This window comes from Chiloscyllium plagiosum, chromosome 19 (assembly GCF_004010195.1).
Source record: "Chiloscyllium plagiosum isolate BGI_BamShark_2017 chromosome 19, ASM401019v2, whole genome shotgun sequence".
In the NCBI taxonomy this organism is placed as follows: domain Eukaryota; kingdom Metazoa; phylum Chordata; class Chondrichthyes; order Orectolobiformes; family Hemiscylliidae; genus Chiloscyllium; species Chiloscyllium plagiosum.
Genome location: NC_057728.1, coordinates 24,500,290 through 24,522,280, shown reverse-complemented (window position 1 = coordinate 24,522,280; position 21,991 = coordinate 24,500,290). Strand labels below are relative to the sequence as shown.

Sequence of the window (21,991 nt, the reverse complement as noted above, 5' to 3'; positions counted from 1 at the left end):
CTAAGGAGGACTTATTTAGAGGTTACTAACAGGTACCTTTGACTGAAAGAGCAAAGAAAAGTTTGGCTTTCATAACAGTGAATGGACTAGACCAGCTTAAAGTCACACCAGTTGGTACGAAAAATATGTTAGCCACAATTTGAAGACTCACCAATAAGGTAATTTTTGGATTACTCAGTTGTGTGATGCACATTGATGATCTGGTGATTTTTAGTCACACATGGAAGGAATATTTGGAACATCTATTGGAATTATTCGGCTGACTTCAAGAAGCGGGCTTGGTGATAAACATGGCTAAGACTGAGTTTAAAACCCTAGTGAAGATTTTGGCTATGCCATTGGACGTGGACAAATGGCCCCACAGGATGTGAAAAAAAAAGATTATTGCGGGGGTTTCCCATACCATTGCCGAACAGGGAAGTACTATGATTCCTGGAACTGGGTGATTCTTCTCGGAAGTTTGTACCGAATTTTAGCAGTGCGGTTACTCCACTGACTGACTTGTTGAAGAAGTGCAGAAAATTTCAGTGGATGGAAGAATGTCAGAAGGCATTTGACAGCCTGAAAGCTGAGTTAACCATTGCCCCATTGTTAGCCATACCTAATTACACAAAGCCATTCAAGGTGGCTATCGGTGCGAATGACGTGGATGTCGGTGTTGTACTCTTACAAGACAATGGGAAGATAGAAAGACATATTGGATATTTTTCCAGAAAATCGAATAATTATCAACAGAAATATTCCACAATTGAGAAACAGACCTTGAGTTTAGTGTTGACATTGCAACATTTCAACATTTGTATTGCCAGTAATGAGACAATTATATATTCTGATCATAACTCTTTCAAGTTTTTTAGAAAAAAAGGAATAACAATTACACAACTGTTTAGATGGAGATTATTATTGCAGCCATTCAATTAGAAAATTAAACACGTGGCAGGACGAGACAATGTATTTGCCAATGCGTTATTGTTACTTTGATGAACAAGGATAGGATGGAGGTGGTTGGTGGTGGGAAAAAAACAGACTGAAATGGACTGTAGCAGTCACTATTTTCATGCTTAGAGTCAATGTATACGTATTGTAGTGTACTAATAGAGTTAAGGACAAAGGATTTTAAAAACGAAGACATCTTTGTATATTGATGGTTCTTTTTTAAGAGTGGAGGTGTAATGATACTATGGTGTTAGGAGGTGTATTTTGTCTCAGTTTTATAAAAAAAAAGCCAATAAAGTAAACAGCTTGTGAGGCCTTGGGTTTCTTTTTGAAGTTGAAACAATAGAAACAGCCTGAATGGGCAGGGTCAAGCTCCCAATTTTTAGTTTTAGTTTTCAGCAGTTGCTGGGGTCTTCAAGCTGGATGTGGAAGCTCTTATTCCTCTCTCTGTTACAGATAAAACCTGGGTTCTATTAGGATAGCATTTGAATCAATCTATTTTACTGAATTTACCTTGGCCAAAGGTGAGTTTATGAGATGTTACTATAATGGAACAGTTAATTAGCAGTAGGTAGTATATATTAATTTGTTAAGCATTTCAACAGTGTTACACTTAAACCAATTATTTTATTTTATTTTGTTTATATTTCAATTAAAGTAAATGAATAAAGTGTGTTTTGTTTCAAGACTGATAGTTTGAATAGTCAAATTGGTTCTGGAACACGATGCCTTACACTTACCTTTAAAGTAAGAAAAAGTTAGGCTATAGATTATCTTCTTGACACATTTTGTAGGGCTTTGGTTTGGTCCATTACAAATTGAATGGACCTATGGGGTCCTAATTTGAAAAATAGTTGTCACAACAGCCTGTCGAGTTATGTGACATCATGACACCTCAACACTTCATGCGGTTCCAATATATGGAAGGGAATGTCCGCATGTGTACCTTGTTCCACAAAGTATGCTGTATTGTCGCATTAAAAACATTCAGCTTTCAAGATTTCAGGAGCGTTACTCATCAAAACGTTGCATCCAATATGTTTGAAACTAGGCTTAAAGTATGCCAAGAGATCTTCTTGCGATTGTGTTGACCACATGCGCTCATGACAGTTGAAATTAAATGCAGAAAAATATGGGGCATTAATTGGTAAGAAGCATGAGGAAAAATTGTGTGTAAGAACAAAGTAACACAATGTTTTGAAAGTAGCAGAACAGGTTTACCATGCAGCTAATAATATGTATGGGATCTTGGCTTTGTAAATAGAGGCATAGAGTTCAAAAACAAGGATTATGCTCAAACTTTAAAGGGCTTAGCTGGAGTATTGAATCAAATTTGAGGCTCCATTAGTTTTGATGGATATGAAAGCTTTGGAAGACATACTGGAGAGATAAGGAATTCTTTGAGGGATGAGGAATTATAATTATGTAGATAAAATAGAAAGTTAGTCTTGTTTCTCTTTCGAGGAGAGAAGACTAAAAGGTAAATTGACAGATGCAATTAAAGTCATGAATGGTTTACATAGACTGAGGAAAGAGAAACAGTCAATAACTAGGAGGTCCAAATATAGGGTGATCAGGTAAAGAATCAGAGACATGAGCATATGTGTTTTCATGCAATAGTGGTTAGGATTTAGAATGCACTTTCTGATAAGGTGATGGAAACAGATTGAATAGTTACTTTCAAAAGGTAATTAGATAAATACCTGAAAAAAATATTAAAGTTGCAGTGTTATGGGGAATGAACTTTGAAAGACCTGATGCACATTAGATGGTCTATAAGGTCTTCTTCCGCGTTATACTATTTTCTGATATTCATGTGAATAGATCAAGAATTATTACCATCAAGAGACAGGGACAATTTCTGAATTACTCCTGGAAATATTTTCCCAATAAACAATCTTAAGTGTTACCAATCCATTGTCATGTTGTATCACTTGGTTAGTTAATTATATGTTATTACAAGATAACTACTTCTGTTTTTCAAGCTGATACATATTTGAAGGATACTCACCTCCTGCTGGTGGCACGACCTGATCCAACAATTTCATGCTTGTACGTTTCCAGATTTTTTTAATAATTGCTCGAAGTTCTTCGTTTGCTTGTTCCAAATTACCTGTTCAGACAGGACATTGCATTTCAAACACAGGTCCTGAAATTAAAGCCACAATCCAACCCAATATACTAAATAATATTCTCTTACCTGTCGTGATGGTGAGAAAATTTTCTGGTTCTGCTAAAAATGGATTTGTGTTGCCACTGTGACTGCACTACTTTCAGATTTGGACCTCCTTTGAAATTTACTTATGTCAGATGGGTGACTTGCTGGTTTACAGCTTAAAATCATGTAGGTTCTGCATAGAGAAGGCAGATGCTAGTGCCCCTAGGTGCCAAGTGGTTGTATGGGGACATTACATTTAATTGAGAATGAGACCACATAAGGTTGAAAAGTTTATTTTGAAATGTCTTTCAAAATACAAAAATTAGCCTTTTTGAAATAGCTTCCACATTTACCTGGTGTTTGACCCTAATCTATACATTTATATCATCTCCAATCTGCTTTGGTCTGGAGGGTTGGGCGCCCACTTGAAACTTGCCTTAAATTTTAATTAAGCAGACATATACTCAAGTTCTCTTCTAGATATTGTTCTACGAATCATCCATCTTTCAGACAAGTAGGCAGTTAAAAATCCCCTCTAGTGAGTTCCCTTCTCTAAACATTTATTTAACCTAGTTCCCTATAAAAAATAGTTAATAATAAATGTCTCAAAGAAGGCATCTCAGCAACATACCAAAATCATAGGCCACCACTGCTCACAAATCTGAAACCAAAGAAATTGTTAAAACTTTATACCTTCAGTTTTGATCCTTAATGCAGTGCGAACCAATGCAAAGAGAGTTGCATTGAACATGACTGTGCCATCACTGTTTAAAGGCATATTCATGGATACCAAGCGCTGCATGGAACAACAAACAACGTGGCTTAGTGAAACAGCGTAAAGATTATTCCAACTCTTATTGTGAGATATCAAAGTTATGTGAATTAAACTAAATATACAGTCAAAGGAAAAGCAAAATCCAGTTTTAAAAATGAAGAAAATCAACAAGCTTTTTTTTCAAAATATGGATAATAAAACCAGAATAAAACCCGAACAGGTTTGATCTTAAAAAATGGTTTCCAAATTCACTTTTATCCACACAACCTTTCCTATTATTATTTTTGAACAGACAGTATATCTTGGATAGACCAATAAGAACTATAGGCATAATTCTACTTTTATCAGATGTTTTAATGTTGTTGAGTCATGTGGAGAGCTTCTCTCCATGAAGCCTAGTGACTTTTCTTGTTTGATCATTTCAAATTGCACTTATTAATTACTTACCATACCCCTACCCTTACCACTCATCCATTGTCTTCTGGATTCTACTAACTGCAACAAGCAGAAGAACTTGCCACTGTAGGGATACCTCCAAATAGACCTGGCACCTGTAGCACCCTAAAAAGGTCATTGTGCATCTGGACAAGCACCATCAGTCCAAACCTTTCCTGCACAGTTTAAGACATCTGCCCCCAATAAGGCAAATAAAAAGAAAATTGGAGGCTTGCTTTGTGGACAGATTATCACTTGTGGAAGTCCTGGTGGACTGGGTGGCACAGAGCAGCAACATCCTATCCACCAGAACCAGCAGAGAATGCCACACAATTAGATCCTGGCAGTTTGGTCCATGATTCCCACCTGGGTTACTGAAGGAATGACCAGCAGCAAAAGAAGGTGATCAATGACCTTCTCTGCTCAACCACGGTAAGGTTTGTCATCTTATGTCTGCTACCTCATTTATGTCTCTACTCATTTCACCATTACCACTGCACCCACCTCATACGAAGGATCATGCTCTACTCCTCACGCTATTGAATGCGATATTTTTCTTACTTGCTCTCAGTTAGCCCAACCTTCTGAGTCACTAATGCAGGGCATACAACCATTTTTCTCCACTCGTATCCTCACTAACAGTTGTGTAATCTGCTTTCATCTCATTCAATACTTCCCTTTCTCACATTCCAGGAGAGAATAGGCCGGAATAGGGCAGGGTGAGTAGTGAGCTAACTAAAATTCAGCTAATCATCATATATGAGGAGAGAATTCAGACTTTGACCACTTGGATAGCTAACTGACCATATCCCAGCAGTGGAGTCGTAACAGAGGGTGTGCTTGACTTACTGTACTGGGACACCTTGACTGAAGGCTGAATCCCCTCACTCAGGACTACTAACAACCATGACAAACGTCTTGGCTCTGTGTCTGCGGTAAACAGCAAAAACAAGACAAAAGTGGTGTGAGCCTGGCAGCTTTGGTTGGTGGGCAAGGTGCAAAATACAGAGCAAGACAGGGATGCTGTGAGCATCCTGATAAGCTGAAGGTGAGTGAGTGCTAAAAGAGCAAGTGAACAGCCCTAAGATGCAGCCTGATCCAATCCATGAGCTGAAGCTATGTTCCTCTAGACAGTGTCTGTGTAGCAGCATTTCAATAGTAGTCATCTATGTACACCGAAGTGCAGCATTACATTTTAGAAGGTCCCGTAAATGGATCAGAAAAGTGTCATGAGGTTCTTGGGAAGTGGCAGATTTGGAATGCCAGCATCCATGGACATGGCAAGAGAGCAGCAGGTGCTTGGAACGTGCCCTGAGATGTTGTTGTCGGGTGTCAAGAATGCCAGATTGGAGGAGCAAGAGGTAAGCTAAAGTCACTTTCATGTCAGAAATTGTTGATGTATAGTCTCCTTGTTGCGGGTGATAGGATAGAAAACTCATATTAATGATGTGAGATTTGCAATTAATAACGCAGATAATAAGCAGCAATTTCTGTGAATTAGCAGATCACTGCTTCCTAATGAGAATTTTGTCTCAAGGTCCGGAACTCTATTTGAGAATGTAATGTGTTGTTCCTGCGAGAAAGTCCTTGCCCAACTTTGCACATGATTCCCCCAGATATCTTGTCATAGTCCATGTCATTGAGGGCCCCATAGGATTCAGCTCTATGTACAGAAAATCAAAAAGTTTTCCTAATTTGTATTTGCTTCTTATCACCAATTTTCATCCACGTGCTCCACCTATATGTTTTACAGAATCAAATGCAATAAATGTGTGGTCCAAATGTTATAGATAGAGTAATCCAGATAATTAGGACTTAAAGTTCAAATCCCATGTAATAATCTGAGAATTTGAATTGACAAAATAACCTCTAAACACTGAGAATTCAGTTTTTTTTGTGTGTTATAGTATAAAAATAATTTGAGGCATGACACTTACTAAGTATAGCATGTTTCAGAGGAACAGACAACTTTGGGCAGATGGTTCCTAAAGCTTTGCACTACTACAGATCATTTGTCATGATCAGTCACCAACTCCATTATCACATAGCTAAAATAAATAGTCTTATCAGAATTAATCTGGAATTAAGAATCTAGTGATGACTACAAAACCTTTATTGATTATTGGAAAAAGCCATTTGGTCCACTAATGTCCTCCAGAGAAGGAAATCCATTATCCTTACCTGGTCTGGCCTACATATGATTCCAGACCCACAGCAATATTGCTGACCATCAACTGCCCTCTGAAATGGCCGAGCAACCCACTCAGTTGTATCAAATGCTGTGAAGTCTCAACAAATAAATGAAATAGGACAAACCATCTGGCATTGATACCTGACAATGGGAGCTTTGTGAGCTTTCTACAGCAGAATTATTTTCACATTTTTTACAATCAGTATGCACTTGTAAACCTCAATTCTAAGTCTATAAAAATCAAATCTAATGCTGATCTTGCATTTGTGCACCTCCCCTGCAGCTGTAATTTTATATGCCTCACTCTGTCTAAACACCCAATGATCTGTATGCCCTTGTATGTTATGATCTGCCTGTACTGTTTGCAAAACAAAACTTTTCACTATACATAGGTACATGTGACAACAACAATAATCTAATAAAAATCAGTGGAAAAGACAGTAAACAGAAACACCCCTGTCAAGTCTGCAAAGTCCTCCTTACTAACATCTGGGGGCTAGTGTCAAATTGGGTGAGCTGACTCACAGAGTAGAAAATGTGTTGCTGGAAAAGCGCAGCAGGTCAGGCAGCATCCAAGGAACAGGAGAATCGACGTTTCGGGCATAAACCCTTCTTCAGGAATGAGGAAAGTGTGTCCAGCAGGCTAAGATAAAAGGTAGGGAGGAGGGACTTGGGGGAGGGGCAGGACACAGACAGACAGACTTTAACCTCACACCTTCAATGTACTATCTGAGCTGTCATGGCATCTATTGTTAAAGTTCCTCCCACTTCTTCTGCACCAATCGCCCGTTCAACACAGCTACAAACACACCTCACAGCAACACTGCGTCTGCGCGCAAATTCCAGCGGGAGGAATATCAAGATTCGCCCTGTAGTCACGCCTCTCGTTCACTCCGATTGGTTGGAGAACCGCTCCCTCTGGGTACTCCGAACGCCACCTCTCTTTCTATTGTCCGGATCTGCCGTCAATCACCCCCTCGCCCGAGGTGATCTGGTTCGAGACAAAAACAGTCGAAATAATCTTGAGCATGCGCAGTGTTTCCACGTTCACCAGCTGGTCCTTCGCTCCAGGAGCGAGGAAGGAATATGTCTCAGGCGGCCTCCTACATGGTTCACAGCTCCCAGACCTGGAACACAAATTCCTTTGCAACTGGAGTTAGAGTTAGCCAGCACAACGAAGTTGTCAAATCAGAGATTAGGATCGAACAAGGATCTAATCCTGATTGAAAGTTAAATGGCTGCTTTAAATTGCCAGTCTGAAAATCTCTGTGGTCGTCATGGTCTGAAAATTCAGAACATCTGTTCCTCTCAGCATAACGCAATATCTTGCACTTACATACAAACTTTAACAGAATATGCAAAAACAGAAAACGTGGAGAAATTCGGCATCTCGTCTTGTTCCAGATAACCAACATCTGCAGTTCTTTGTTTTACTTTCACATATTAATCCACCCAAAGTGCCTCGCAGATGCTTGAAACATTGACTTGAAGAGGTATATTTTATCTTGCACATCTTAAAGAAGGTTGGAGAGATTTTGGGAATTAATTCCGAAGCTTGACTCCTTGGCAGCTGGAAATAAAGGCACCAATAATGGTAAAAAATACCCAACACCAGGTTATAGTCCAATAGGTTTGTTTTGAAGCACTAGCTTTTGGAGCACTGCTCCTTCATCGGGTGATTGTCTTTGTACACTCCAGTCCAACACTGGCACCTCCAAATCATGGCTACCAATAATGGTAAGCATAGTGCCTGAGAAGGGATTTGGCAAGTGTGTATAGGAAGCGGAATTGGAGAACTGCAGGGAGCTCAGAGGGTCTTCAGAGTGGAGGAAGTTCCTGTGTCATTAGGTTAACAATGCCTAACCAGGCTCTCCTCATTCCTGAAGAAGGGTTTATGCCCGAAACGTCGATTCTCCTGTTCCTTGGATGCTGCCTGACCTGCTGCGCTTTTCCAGCAACACATTTTCAGCTCTGATCTCCAGCATCTGCAGTCCTCACTTTCTTCTCGAAGATTTTGACTCACAGAGTAGTCAAGCAACAGTCTGACATATTCATACGCATAGAATCAGGCCTTACAGACAATGTCCCAGACATCACCTTCACCATCCCTGAATATGTCTTGTCCCACTGGCAGGACAGACCCAGCAGGGTGACAGCATAATGTTGTACAGTCATAGCCTCACAGAGCATGGAAACAGACCCTTCAGTCCAACTCATCCGCACCAATCAGATATCCACAACTAGTCCCATTTGCCAGCACTTGGCCAATATTCCTCTAAAGCCTTCCAATTCATGTACTCATCCAGATGCCAATTAAATGTTGTAATTATACTTGCCTCCACCATCTTCTCTGGCAGCTTGATTGAGTTTTTTCAACAACATTTTGGAAAGTTAACACCAAAACTTCTAGTGCCTCATTAGCTGCCTCTTTTAAGACCTGAGAGTGATGTCTATCAGGACCTGGAGACATATTAACCTGTAACCCCATCAGTTTGCTCAGTATTGTTTCTCCAGTGATCAAAATTTCACCATGTTCCTTCTGATTACAGGTATTAAAATTCAATCTTTTTGTATTCGCTACAGTGAATGTAGAAACAAAATAGTTAATTATATTTTCCATTTCTTCCTACCATTCCCCTCTTCTAGAGAACCAATACACACTTTATTTATTTTTTTCCTTTTTAATAACTTTCAGAAACTCTTGCTATCTATTTATACATTTCTATGTAGCATTTTCTCATGATTTACTTGTCTTGATTAACCTTTTAAACAAACATTGCCAGGTCCTCTCCTTGTCATTTTTATTTACAGAAAGGTTTTACTCACTGCGGGCATTATGAGGTACCCTTAAAAAGTCTCACTGCTGCTCTACTAATACATTATCAGTTCATTTCAGCTAGATCTGCTCCCATGTCCACACAGTTGCCTTTACTAAAGTTTAAAATACTGGTCATGGACATATTCTTCTCCCTTCAAACTTAATGTAAAATTCAATTGTACTATGATCATTGCTATCTTTACTCTGAGGTCATGAATTAATTTTGTCACATTACACAATACCAAGCCTAACACACCTGGTCTCAGGTCTCTTTTAGAATGTGCTCCTTTATGAAACCATCTCAAAAGCATTATGTGAACTACTCATCAAGCTATTCTCTGAATACAAATGTTTCTAATTTATATGTAGACCTGGAAATATGGAAGATGGGTTGGCTTGCCTAAATATTGTCCAAGCCATTTGGTGTCTCAAGTCATTTGACCCCTCAAGCCTGCCCTACCATTCAACAAGGTCTTAGCTGATCTGCTCCAGACCTAACTTCTCTTTTCTGCTAGCTCAGTCTAGCTGTTAACTCCCTGATATTTCAAAAAATCTACTTTGTCTTTAAATAATCTCTGTGGATCAAGCTTCCACAACTCTCTGAGATAGACATTCTCTGCCCTCTGGGAGAAGACTTTACATTGCAGTTTTAAATGAGGATTCCCTTATTCTGTAACTGTGTTCCCTAATTCAGGACTTTCCCAATAGTGGGAATACCTTCTTAACAACTATCCTGCCAAACCCCTTCAGAATCTTGAATGTTTTAATAAGATCACCCCTCATTCTTCTACATGCAAGTCATAAATGGTTTATCCTTTCTTCATAAGTCAACCCTTCATCCCAGCCTGGTAAATCTGTTTTGAACAGCCACAAATGCCAGGATATCTTAACTATACAAAGTACTCCAGGTGAGGCCTCAACAACACCCTGCTCAATTGTAACAAAGTTTCCCTGTTTTTAAATTCCAAGCTTTGAATAATAACTTCAATGGATTTCTCTTGAGGTAATGGAAGAAGGTTACTGAAATAAGTGAGGTAATCTGTTTAGAATTCCAAACGTTATTTGATAAACTGCCACAGATTAGGCTTTCCAGTAAATTTGAAGTACATGGAACTAAATGTACTGTGACAGCATGTGTACAAACTTTTCTGATTCTTAAAAGTTTGTTTGCAAGATGTACGTGTCACTGGCTAGAACACAATTTCTTCATTATCAGTAAACAGGGAGCATTGGTCAGTGGCTGCTTTTTTGGATTTAGGGAAGATATGTAGTGGAGTACCCCAGACACTGGTACAAGACCAAGGCTTTTCTTGATGCATGGTGATGACCAAAACTCAGGTACTAATGACATAATTTGCAAATAATGCAAGACTTAGAAGTACTGTGAACTTTGAGAAGGCACATTCTGACCTATGGAATGGTGAATATGTAGCAAACAAAATTTAATTCATAGGTATGTAAAATGACACATTTTGGAAGGAACAATGAGTAGAAGCAACGTAAAGTGAAAGTCATATTTAAGGTGTAGATGAAAGATATCAGGGTACATGAACACAAATTATTGACAGTGGCAAAGCAGCTTGTGAAATTAGTTAAAATTAGAATCTGTGCTTCTAAATACGACCAGATTTTCATACTGACTTTGGTACTCACACATCAAGATCAATTGCTCGGAGCCAGGCTGGCAGAGCCATTTTCCTGTAGAAGATCTCTTAAGTGACTATCTCTAAGTTCACCATTCAATCAAAGATGGAAAGTGGGCTCTTGATGCTACAAGTCCAATTACATGGCTGGCAACTCTAACTTTGGCATAGCCACTGACAGAGCTGGTTGTTGCTCAGTAGGTTGGGCAAAAACAGGGTGTCTCAAAATGGAGGTGCGGTAGCAGTAATGAAAGTATTTTCTTTGAACAAAGGCTAAGCAAACAGATTTCTCTGATTGAAGGGCTGACTTCATTGATTGAATGACCTCACAAAGGTGACCCTGACACTGGAAAACTTTTATTTCATTTCTAATATAGGCCTCATATAAGTGATTTGGCTGCAAAGTAATAGTCTCGTACCTACTCTGGAAAACGTTTCTGGCAGTGGAAATGTATCAGGGATTGTCTTAATACTGCTCCCCTGTGGCTGCAGAAATTTTGCCATATTACAGATTACAAAATCAAGGAAATTATGATGAACATTTAAAGAATTTATATTTAAACTCAACTGGAGTATTTTGTACAATTCTGGCTACTGCACTTCAGAATGAATGTGAAGACTTCAGAGAGACTGCAGGAAAAAAAAGATGAAAAGACTTCAACCAGGTGGATAAATTGTAGAAGCTTCGGTTGTTTTTGTTAGAGAGGAGAAACTTGAGAGACAATTTAGTGGAGGTGCACCAAATGATGACGAGTCTAAATAAAAATAAACTGTCTCTATGGCTGGAAGGTTATCAGCTAATGATGCATGAGTGCCAAAGAAATATTGAGAATTGTCTTTCCAAAGCATACTAAGATTACTTACTTTGCAGGCCACTCTATGTGGACACAACTTGCCAAATCCCAAAGGCGGTTGTATCCTTCTCAGGAGAGTAACCACATCTAAGTGCTTGATGCGACCCCTGAAACAATATAAACAGAACAATGTAATTATTGACTAAAAATGTTTTGCTCTTTTTGCCTGAGTATGGGTTATCCTTTCTACTAATTTCTTCTTTTTCTTTTCAATTGATTCTCTACATGTCATCTGTTGACAAGATGGTGGATTAGCCAGAAGGTTATATCGAGTCATAGAGATGTACAGCACAGAAACAGACCCTTCGGTCCAATTCATCCATGCCGACCAGATATCTTAAATTAATCTAGTCCTATTTTACAGCATTTGGCCCATATCCCTCTCAACCCTTCCTAATCATGTACCCATCCAGATGCCTTTTAAATGTTGTAATTGTAAGAGTCTTCACCACTTCCTCTGGCAGGTCATTCCATACATGCACCAGCCTCTGCGTGAAAAAGTTGCCTCTTAAGTCCCAGCAATATCCTCCCCAAGTACAGCTGTAATTTTATCCTTATCAAAAATGCCACCCCCATCCCTCTTGACCCCTTTTCTATCCTTCCTATAGCATTTGTATCCTGGAACATTAAGCTGCCAGTTCTGTCCACCCCGAGCCACATCTCTGTAATTGCTATGATGTCCCAGTCTCATGTTCCTAATCATGCCCTGAGTTCATCTGCTTTACCTATTAGCTTCTTGTATTGAAATAAATGCAGTTTAATTGATCAGTGCTACCTCGTTCGCTGCTTTTGTTCCTGCCTGCCCGGACTGTTTGACTTGCTCCTTTTCCCAACTGTACCAGTCTCAGACTGATCTTTTTCCTCACTATCTCCCTGGGTGTCACCCCCTCCCCCTCCCAAGCAGTTGTAGCAAATCTTCCTGCCAGTATATTAGTATCCTTCTAATTCATGTGTAATTCATCCTTTTTAAACAGGTCACTTCTACCCAGAAGAGATTCCAATGATCCAAAAATGTGAACCCTCCTTTTTAAATTCCTGCGTAACTTGCTGTTCTTCCTTCAGAATCTCATACTTTTCCCTTCCTATGTCATTAGTTCCAATATGTACAATGACCTCCTGTTCGTCCCTCTCCCCTTTGAGAACATTCTGCACTCTCTCAGAGATATCCTTGATCCTGGCACCAGGGAGGCAACAGACCATTCTGATTTCTCGCTGTCGGCCGTAGAAATGTCTGTCTGTGCCTCTGATTAGAGAATCCCATATCATATCTCTTGGAACCTGACGTACTCCTTGTTGTATTAGAGCCAGTCTCAGTATGGGAAACTTGGCTGCTCCTGCTACATTCCCCTGAGAGCCCATCACCCCCTAAAGTTTCCAAAACAGCACAGTTATTTGAGATGGGGATAGCCACAGGAGACTCCTGCACTACCTACCTCCCTAGCTTCCTGCTATATAATCAAAAAAGAATCCACTCTACTCCCTACTGTAGGTTTACAGCAAGGCTACACTTAAAAACTATACACTTAGCTGCTTCCATGCTGTGACCTCTCCGACTCAGGTTCCTCCAAGGTCAGCTGTGAATTTCACTGTTTGTTAATTTTTCTTAGATGCACGCTGATGTCCAATGATACTTGAACTCAAACAGTAAAGGCAGTAGCTGTGCAGACTTACTGCTGTGTCAGATAGTAGTACAGGTTTTTTTTTCTCTGACCATGTGGTCTCCACCTTTATCTCTCCTCCTCCTTTTTAAAGTGCCATTGTTTTGATCTCTCCAAAATTTGCTCCTGGAATTTGCAGAAATCAGCTCTAACACCTAAAATACCTCAAAGCAGTTGCAGCTCTTACAACCACAATTTTTTTTTCCAGTCCTCAACATGTTTTCAGCATTTTACATGATTTTTGAAAGCACCACTTGATTGAGAACATTTTAGCACACTGCAATTAATGATGTGCCACATGGATCAATGCTTGGGCCTCAGTTACCTTCTATCACTCTTAGTGGTGTGGATGAAGAGACTAAAAACATTATAGCCACATTTGATATGATATAAAGAGAACTAGGACGCAATTTTTGAGGAGAACACAAAAAGTCTGCAAAGGGCCAGCAGCTTTTCAGCAGTAGTCACTTAGGAGTTGTGGCCACTGCTAGGACTGCACTTAGCTAGGAGCAATATCATGGATGACACCATTGAATGAGGTAAGCGGGGGGTTGGAAATACCAGAACAGTTACCCAGACCCCAGCAAGGAGGGAACAGTGAAACGGTGCTAAGAGATAGAAATGTTTTGATTGGGGTATTGTTTGCCACTAGGGGGTTCCTCTCTGCACCACAGAGTCTCTAATCAGCAGGTCACTACACACCTGGTCACAGAGGGGCTGTAAAAACTGCAGAAAAAGACATAAAGGCTGAAGCAGAAGGTTTTATTGGTGATGTCCTCATTGGTGGAGGCATCCCCCAGTAATCTACCTTTGGAAGTAGAAAGAGGATCTAAACCGGCATTTGGTTTGACACTTAAGTATTTCAATTGGCCTCTTCTCCAGATTGGAATCCTTGAACGTACCCATGCTGAAGGGGTTGCATGGAGTCAGTAAAACCGTGGAGTTTAATTTAGATAAATATGAGGTGTTGCATTTTGGTAAGGTAAAGTAAGGCCCTGGAGAATGTTGCCAAATAGAGACCTAGGGATGCAGGTGCATAGTTCTCTGAAAGTGGAGTCACACATAAATTGATGGTGAAGCAAGTGTTTATTGTACAAAATACGGAGGCATGGGATTGAGGGTGATTTAGCAGTTTGGATCAGAAATTGGCTAGCTGAAAGAAGACAGAGGGTGGTGGTTAATGGGAAATGCTTATCCTGGAGTTCATTTACTAGTGGTGTACTGCAAGGATCTGTTTTAGGTCCACTGCTATTTATCATTTTTATAAATGACCTGGAAGAGGGTGTAGAAGGATGGGTTAGTAAATTTGTGGATGACACTAAGGTCGGTGGAGTTGTGGACAATGCCGAAGGATGTTGCAGGTTACAAAGGGACATAGATAACTGCAGAGCTGGGCTGAGAGGTGGCAAATAGAGTTTAATGTGGAAATGTGTGAGCTGATTCACTTTGGAATAAGCAACATGAATAGAGTACTGGACTAATGACAAGATTCTTGGCAGTGCAGATGAGCAGAGATATCTCGGTGTCCATGTTGATAGATCCCTGAAAGTTGGCACCCAGGTTGATAGGGTTGTTAAGAAGACATACAGTGTGTTAGCTTTTATTGGTAGAGGAATTGAGTTTTGGAGGTACAAGGTCATGTTGCAGTTGTACAAAACTCTTGTGCGGCTGCACTTGGAGTATTGCGTACAGTTTTGGTCACCACATTATAGGAAGAATATGGAAGCTTTAAAAAGGATTCAGTGATGATTTACTAGGATGTTGCCTGGTATGGAGTGAAGGTCTTATGAGGAAAAGCTGAAGGAATTGAGTCTGTTTTCATTGGAGAGAACAAGGTTGAGAGAAAACTTAATTGAGATGATAAGATAATCAGAGGATTCGATAGGGTGGACAATGAGAGCCTTTTTTTCTCGGATGCTGATGGCTTGCATGGGGGGCATAGCTTTAAACTGAGGGGTGATAGATATAGAACAGATATCAGAGGTAGTTTATTTATTTGGAGAGTTGTAGGGAACACCCTGCCTGCAACAGTAATAGACTCGCCAAATTTAAGGGCATCTTAATGGTCATTGGATAAACATAAGAAGTAGCGTAAGATAGGTAGGCTTCAGATTGGTTTCACAGGTCAGCACAACATCGAGGGCTGAAGGGCCTGTGCTGCGTTGTGAAGTTCTATGTTGGCACCCGTGCCTTCATTGATCAGAACATGGAATATAGTAGTTGGGATGTTCATGTTGTGGCTGTATAGGACATTGATGAAGCACTTTTAGAATACGGCATACAATTCTGGTTGCCCTTCAATAGGAAAGATGTTCTTAAACTTGAGTGGATGCAGAAAATAATACAAGGATGTTGCTGGAATTGGTGGGTTTGAGTTATAGGTAGAGGCTGAATAGGCTGTTTTTTTTTCCTGGAGCGTTGGAAGCTGAGGTGTGACCTTACAGAGATTTATAAAATCATGAGGGGATTAGGTAGGGCGAATAGCCAAGGTCTTTTTCCTCGAGTGGGGAGTCCAAAACTAGACGGCATAGGTGTAAGATGAGAGGGTAACTTTTTCACGCAGAGGGTGGTGCATGTATAGTACAACTTGCCAGAAGAAGTGGCGGAGGCTAGTACAATTACAACATTTAAAAGGCATCTGGTTGAGTATATGAATAGGAAGGATTTAAAGGGATATGAACCCAATGCTGGCAAATGGGACTAGGTCAGATTGCTATGTGGGTCTGTGCTGACAAGTTGGACTGAAGGACCTGTTTCTGTGCTGTGATTGTATAACACTTTTCATCATTTTCCTTCTAGATTTGACAACCCCTTTTTTTATTTGCTCATGGGATGTGGACAACTCTGGTTAGGCCCACAGTTAAGGAGGTTAGGGAGATAGTTCCATGATTTTGACTCGGAGACTGTGAAGAATATCAGTATTCTTCCAAGTCAGGATGATGTTGGTTTAGAGGGAAATCTGCAGGGTGGTACTCCTTTGCATTTGTTGTTCTTGTCCTTCTATGTGCAAGGGATTGTGGGTTTGCAAGGTGCTATCAGAGGAGTCTTGCTGAGATATTGCAGTGCATCTTGTAAATGGTACACGCTGCTGCCAAATGGTGTAAGGAATAAAGTTGAAGGTGTACTGCCTTCTCCAGGATGGTGTCAACCTTGTTGAGTCTTGGAGATACATTCTTCCAGGCAAATGGAGAGTATTTGATCACACTCCTGCCCTATGATTTGTAGATGGTAGATAGGCATTGGGGAGTCAGGAGGTGAGTTACTCGCAGCAGAATTCCTAGCCTCTGACTTGTTCTAATAGCCACAGCATTTACATGACAGATTCAATTCAGTTTTTGGTCAATGGTGATGCCCAGGTTGTTGATTGTGCATGACATTGCAAAGGCATTGCCATTGAACTTCAAGGGACAATAGTTTGATTCTGTCTTGAAGAGATGGTCATTACCTCATACATATAGTCATAAATGTCACTTGCCATTTATTAGCCACTGTCACCTCACCTCTGGAGTTATGCTCTTAATGATGTCTGGACCAAGGCTGTAATGAGGCCAGGAGCTGTGTTGCCTTGGTGGATCATAAATTGACCATTAGTAAGCAGGTTATTCCTACCCAAGTTCTGTTTCTTAACACTGCCAATGAAAACTTCCATCAGTTTGCTTATGATCAAGAATAGGCTGTTAGGAAAGTAATTGGCCGGGTTGGATTTGCTCTGCTTTTTGTGCACAGGACTCATCTGGGCAATTTTCCACATTGTTGGGTAGATGCTAATGCTGTAACTGTACTGGAATAGCTTGGCTACTGGTGTGGATTCTGCAGCATATCTTCAATCCTATTGCTGGCATGTTGCCAAGACCCAGAGTATTTTCATATCTAGTGCCTTCAGCCTTATCTTGATATTATGTGGATAGACTTAAATTGGTTGATGATTTACATCTGTGATATTGGAACCTCAGGAGGTTGAGATGAATGATCTACTCAGCACTCTGACTCAATATGGAGATAAATATTTCAGCTTTGCCTTTTGCACTGGTGTGCTGGGCTCTCCCATCATTGAGGTTGGGGATATTTGAGAAGTCTCCAATTCCTGTTAGTTTCTTGTTTAATTGTCTAGAACCATTAGTGGCTGGATTTAGCAAGTCTGCAAAGTTTAGATCTGACCTCAGCAGGTCTGACTGCATCTGTGGGGAGAAAGCAGAGTTAGCGTTTTGAATCCAGTGACTCTTCATCAGAATTGAGGGGTTCTGATGAACATCAGTTCTAATGAAGAGTCACCAGGCTTGAAACATGAACTCTGCTTTCTTCCCAAAGATGATACCAGACCTGCTGAATTTCTCCAGTAATTTCTGCTTTTATTTCACATCTCCAACATCTGCAGTTCTTTGTTTTATTTTAGATCTCATCTGTAGGTTGTGGGATTACTTAAACCTGCTTATTATATGCTGCTTCTGCTATTTGGAATGCTGTTAGACCTGTTTAACTTCACTTGGTTGACACCTCATTCTTAGGTATGCCTGCTGCTGGTTCTGGCATGCCCACCCGTACTCTTCATTGAACCAGGTTTGATATCCCTATCTTCATGATAATGGTGGATTTGGCTATGAGATTACAGTTGTGGATGAATACAATTTGCTGCTGATACTGATGGCCCACAGAATACAATGGTTATCCAGTTTAGTGTTCCTCGATTGGATTGCCATTTTTCAGCGTGGTAGTGCCACACGCATGGTCAAGCATATCTTTAATCTTATCCTGCAAAAAATTTATCTTGCAAACCTCTCTAGTGCCAGATTATAGTCCACTGTCAATATGGCTACCAGGCTCATGCTAGGCCAGTAACAATTGAAGCCCTTCTTCATTTCATGAAGCACCCGACTGCAGTAGATGCTGGAAGTGGATTTGAGAGAGGATTTGTAGACATGATGAAAACTGATAAAAGATAGTGGGTCAAACAGTAAATGCCCAGGATCTCCAATGAAGTACTGGAAGTATCAGTGCAGGAGATGGAAAGCTGATTTTGTTTTACTGTGGCCAGGTGGTCCTGTGGACAGGCATGTTAATTGGCTGGGAGCAGATATCCAAAGTGGCCAACACAATTATGACCGCTGCCAAGATAGTGGGTATTTGCCATCATGATTGGCTCTGTGGTTGCACACCAATTTCATTTTGTGTTGTTGGTTTTATTCAGTGCTAAAACCAAATGACATTACGGTCTGTCGATTTTGTATATTCCTGATATATGCATAGGGCATCTACAATAGAGTTCTTCAAAGAATGCTGATAAGTGCAGGGAACACACAAGTCAATGTGAGCAGACCTCCCTAAGTTCTCTAACTAACCCCTAACTCCCACCCTAACTGCCATTTCTTTTTCTTGTGCTGGTTCCTAGGGTGCCAGTTGGAATTGGGTTGGAATTGCAATCATTTAAAGGATTCAAAATCTTACTCTAATTACAAATATGCACATCCTACGTTGGCTTGTTGTTTTAAGACCCCATGTTTCTCCAACTCAAAGATTGCCTACTTTCAGTTTTGCCACGTGATCCCCTTTCTTCCCCAGTCTTCTGCTGCTAGAACTCGAGTCTAAGACTGTTAAACCAAAAGATGAAGGAGCAGAAGTAAGCCACTCAACTCACTGAATTTGTTCTGCCATTCAATGATATGATGGTTGACCTGATAACCCTCAGTTCCATTTCCTTGCCTTTTCCCCATAAATCTTGATACTCATATAGATTAAAAATCTCTCTCTTTCTCAGCCTTAAATTAACTCCATTAAGTACACCAGAGTCCTCAACCATTCTTCATATGTCAAGCTCTTCATTTTTGTAAAACTTCTCTGGATTCCCTCCAAGGCCAGCACTCCTTTCCTTAGATAAAGGGGCCAAAACCACTCACAATATCCCAAATATGATCTGATCAGAGCTTTATACATTCTCAGCAGTACATCTCTACTCTTATATTCTAGGTCTCTTGAAATGAATGTGAACATTGTATTTGCCTTCCTAATTTCTGTTTCAACCTGCATGTTAACCTTAAGAGAACCCTGAACTAAGACTCCGAAGCTCCTTTGTGTTTCAGGTTTTTGAAGTCTTTCCCCATGTAGAAAATACTCTATTCTTCCTCCCATAGTGTATAATCTTTCCAGCAGTTTATTCCATCTGCCCTTTGTCCATTCTCCTAGCCTGCCTAACTCCTTCTGCAGCCTTCCCACTTCCTCAACGTTACCTGTTTCTCCAACTATCTTTATTTCATCTGCAAACTTAGCAACAATGCCCTCAGTTCCTTCATCCAAACTGTTAACGGATAATGTGGATAGTTGAGGTCCAAAAGCTAACTTCTATGCAATTCCATTTATCACCGTGTGCAATCTTGAAAAAGACCGCCACTCTCTGCCTTCTGTCAGTCAGCCAGTCCTCTATCCTTGCCTCTAACAGCATTTAGCAGCCTCCTCAACATTTTGGGCAAAAACCCTTCATCAGAAATGAGGCTGGGAGCCCAGGGGATGGACAGATAAATGGGGATGGGGAGTAAGGCAGCTAAGAGTGCGATAGGTGGATGAAAGTGAGGGTAAAGGTGATAAATCAGAGGGGAAGGTGGAGTGGGTACGTGGGAAGAAAGATGGTCAGGTAGGACAGTTTGAGGGGTCGCTGTTGAGTTGGAAGGTTGGATCTGGGATAAGGTGGGGGGAGGGGAAAGGAGGAATCTGGTGAAATCCACATTGATGCCATGGGGTTGGAGGGTCCCAAGGCAGAAGATGAGATGTTCTTGATGGAAATGGAGTGGTCCAGGAAGGGGAGGGAGGTGTTTGAGATGGTCCATGTGAATTTAAGGTCGGGTGGAATGCGTTGGTGAAGTTGATGAACTGTTTAATCTCCATCTCCATCAACAGGGACCGACTCAGCACTGACATCTTCTACAAACTCACTGACTCCCACAGCTATCTGGACTACACCTCATCCCACACTGCCTCCTCTAAAAATGTTATCCCTTATTTCCAATTCCTCCACCTCCGTCGCATTTGCTCCCAGGAGGACCAGTTCCACCACAGAACACACCAGATGGCCTCCTTCTTTAAAGTCTGCAATTTCCCCTCCCACATGGTTGATGATACCCTCCAAAGCATCTCATCCATTTCCCGCACCTCCGCCCTCGAAACCCCCCTCTCCAACTACAACAAGGACAGAACCACACCCCGCCCCGGTCCTCGCCTTCCACCCCACCAACCTCTATATACATTGCATCATCCTCCAGCATTCAGCCACCTATAAATGGACCCCACTACTAGAGATGTATTTCCCTCGCCACCCCTATCCACTTTCTGTAAAGACCGTTCCCTCTGCAACTCCCTAATCAGGTCCATGCCCCCCACCGTCCCACCCTCCCCTCCCAGCACCTTCCCCTGCCATTGCAGGAGTTGCAAAACCTGCGCCCATACCTTCCCCTTACCTCCATCCAAGGCCCCAGAGGAGCCTTCCACATCTATCAAAGTTTCACCTGCACTTCCACTCATCATTTACTGCATCCGTTGTTCCCAATGTGGTCTCCTGTACATTGGGGAGACAGGACGCCAACATGCAGAGTGCTTCAGAGAACATCTCCAGGGCACCAACACCAACCAACCCCACCACCCCATGGCCAAACACTTCAACTCCCCCTCCGACTCTGCCGAGGACATGCAGGTCCTGGGCCTCCTCCATCACCACTCCCTTACCACCCAACGCCTGGAGGAAGAACGGTTTCATCTTCTGCCTCGGGATCCTTCAACGTCATGGCATCAATGTGGACTTCACCAGTTTCCTCATTTCCCCTCCTCCCATCTTATCCCAGGTCCAACCTTCCAACTTGGCACCGCCCCCTTGAACTGTCCTACCTGTTATTCTTCCTTCCCACCTATCCGCTCCATGCTTCCCTCTGACCCATCACCATCACTCCCACCTCCATCCACCTATTGCACTCTCAGCTACCTTCCCCCCAGCCCCACCCTCTTCCCATTTATTTCTCCACCCCCTTGGCTCCCAGCCTGATGAAGTTCTTTGGCCCGAAATGTCAATTCTCCTGCTCCTTGGATGTTGCCTGACCTGCTGTGCTTTTCCAGCACCACACTTTCAACTCTAAGTGCCAGCATCTGCAGTCCTCACTTTTGCCTAGTCTAAAATCTTATAAACAACCGAGGTCAGGCTAACTGGTTCATAATTTTCTGTCTTCCGCCTCCCGCACTTCTTAAACAGGGATATTACATTATCCATTTTCCACTCCTCCTGACTCCAGTGATGCTTGAAAGATCACCACCAATGTCTCTACAGTCTCCGCAGCTATCGCCTTCAGAATTTGGGAGTGTAGTCCATCTGGTCTGGGTGATTTATCCACCTTCAGACCTTTTAGCTTCTACAGTATGTTTTCCTTACTTATAGCCATGACACTCATCTCTGTCCCCTGATTTTCTTGAAGTTCTGATATGCTAATGGTGTCCTCCAGCCTGAGAACTGATGCATGGTAGCTATTCAGTTCCTCTGCCAATTTTTTGTTC

The 21,991-nt window shown here is 41.3% G+C and overlaps 1 protein-coding gene across 1 annotated transcript in view; it reads right to left on the bottom strand.

The window, feature by feature from the left end:
- The window catches only part of cacna1c (calcium channel, voltage-dependent, L type, alpha 1C subunit), an 890,104-nt gene that overhangs the window by 64,907 nt on the left and 803,206 nt on the right, over nucleotides 1–21,991 (bottom strand). The window contains exons 37-39 of the mRNA XM_043708872.1: nucleotides 11,821–11,917; nucleotides 3,788–3,890; nucleotides 2,948–3,049 (exon numbers count right to left, since the gene is read on the bottom strand). Coding sequence (XP_043564807.1) covers nucleotides 2,948–3,049; nucleotides 3,788–3,890; nucleotides 11,821–11,917 — 302 coding nt within the window. The remainder of the gene's footprint in view (nucleotides 1–2,947; nucleotides 3,050–3,787; nucleotides 3,891–11,820; nucleotides 11,918–21,991) is intronic.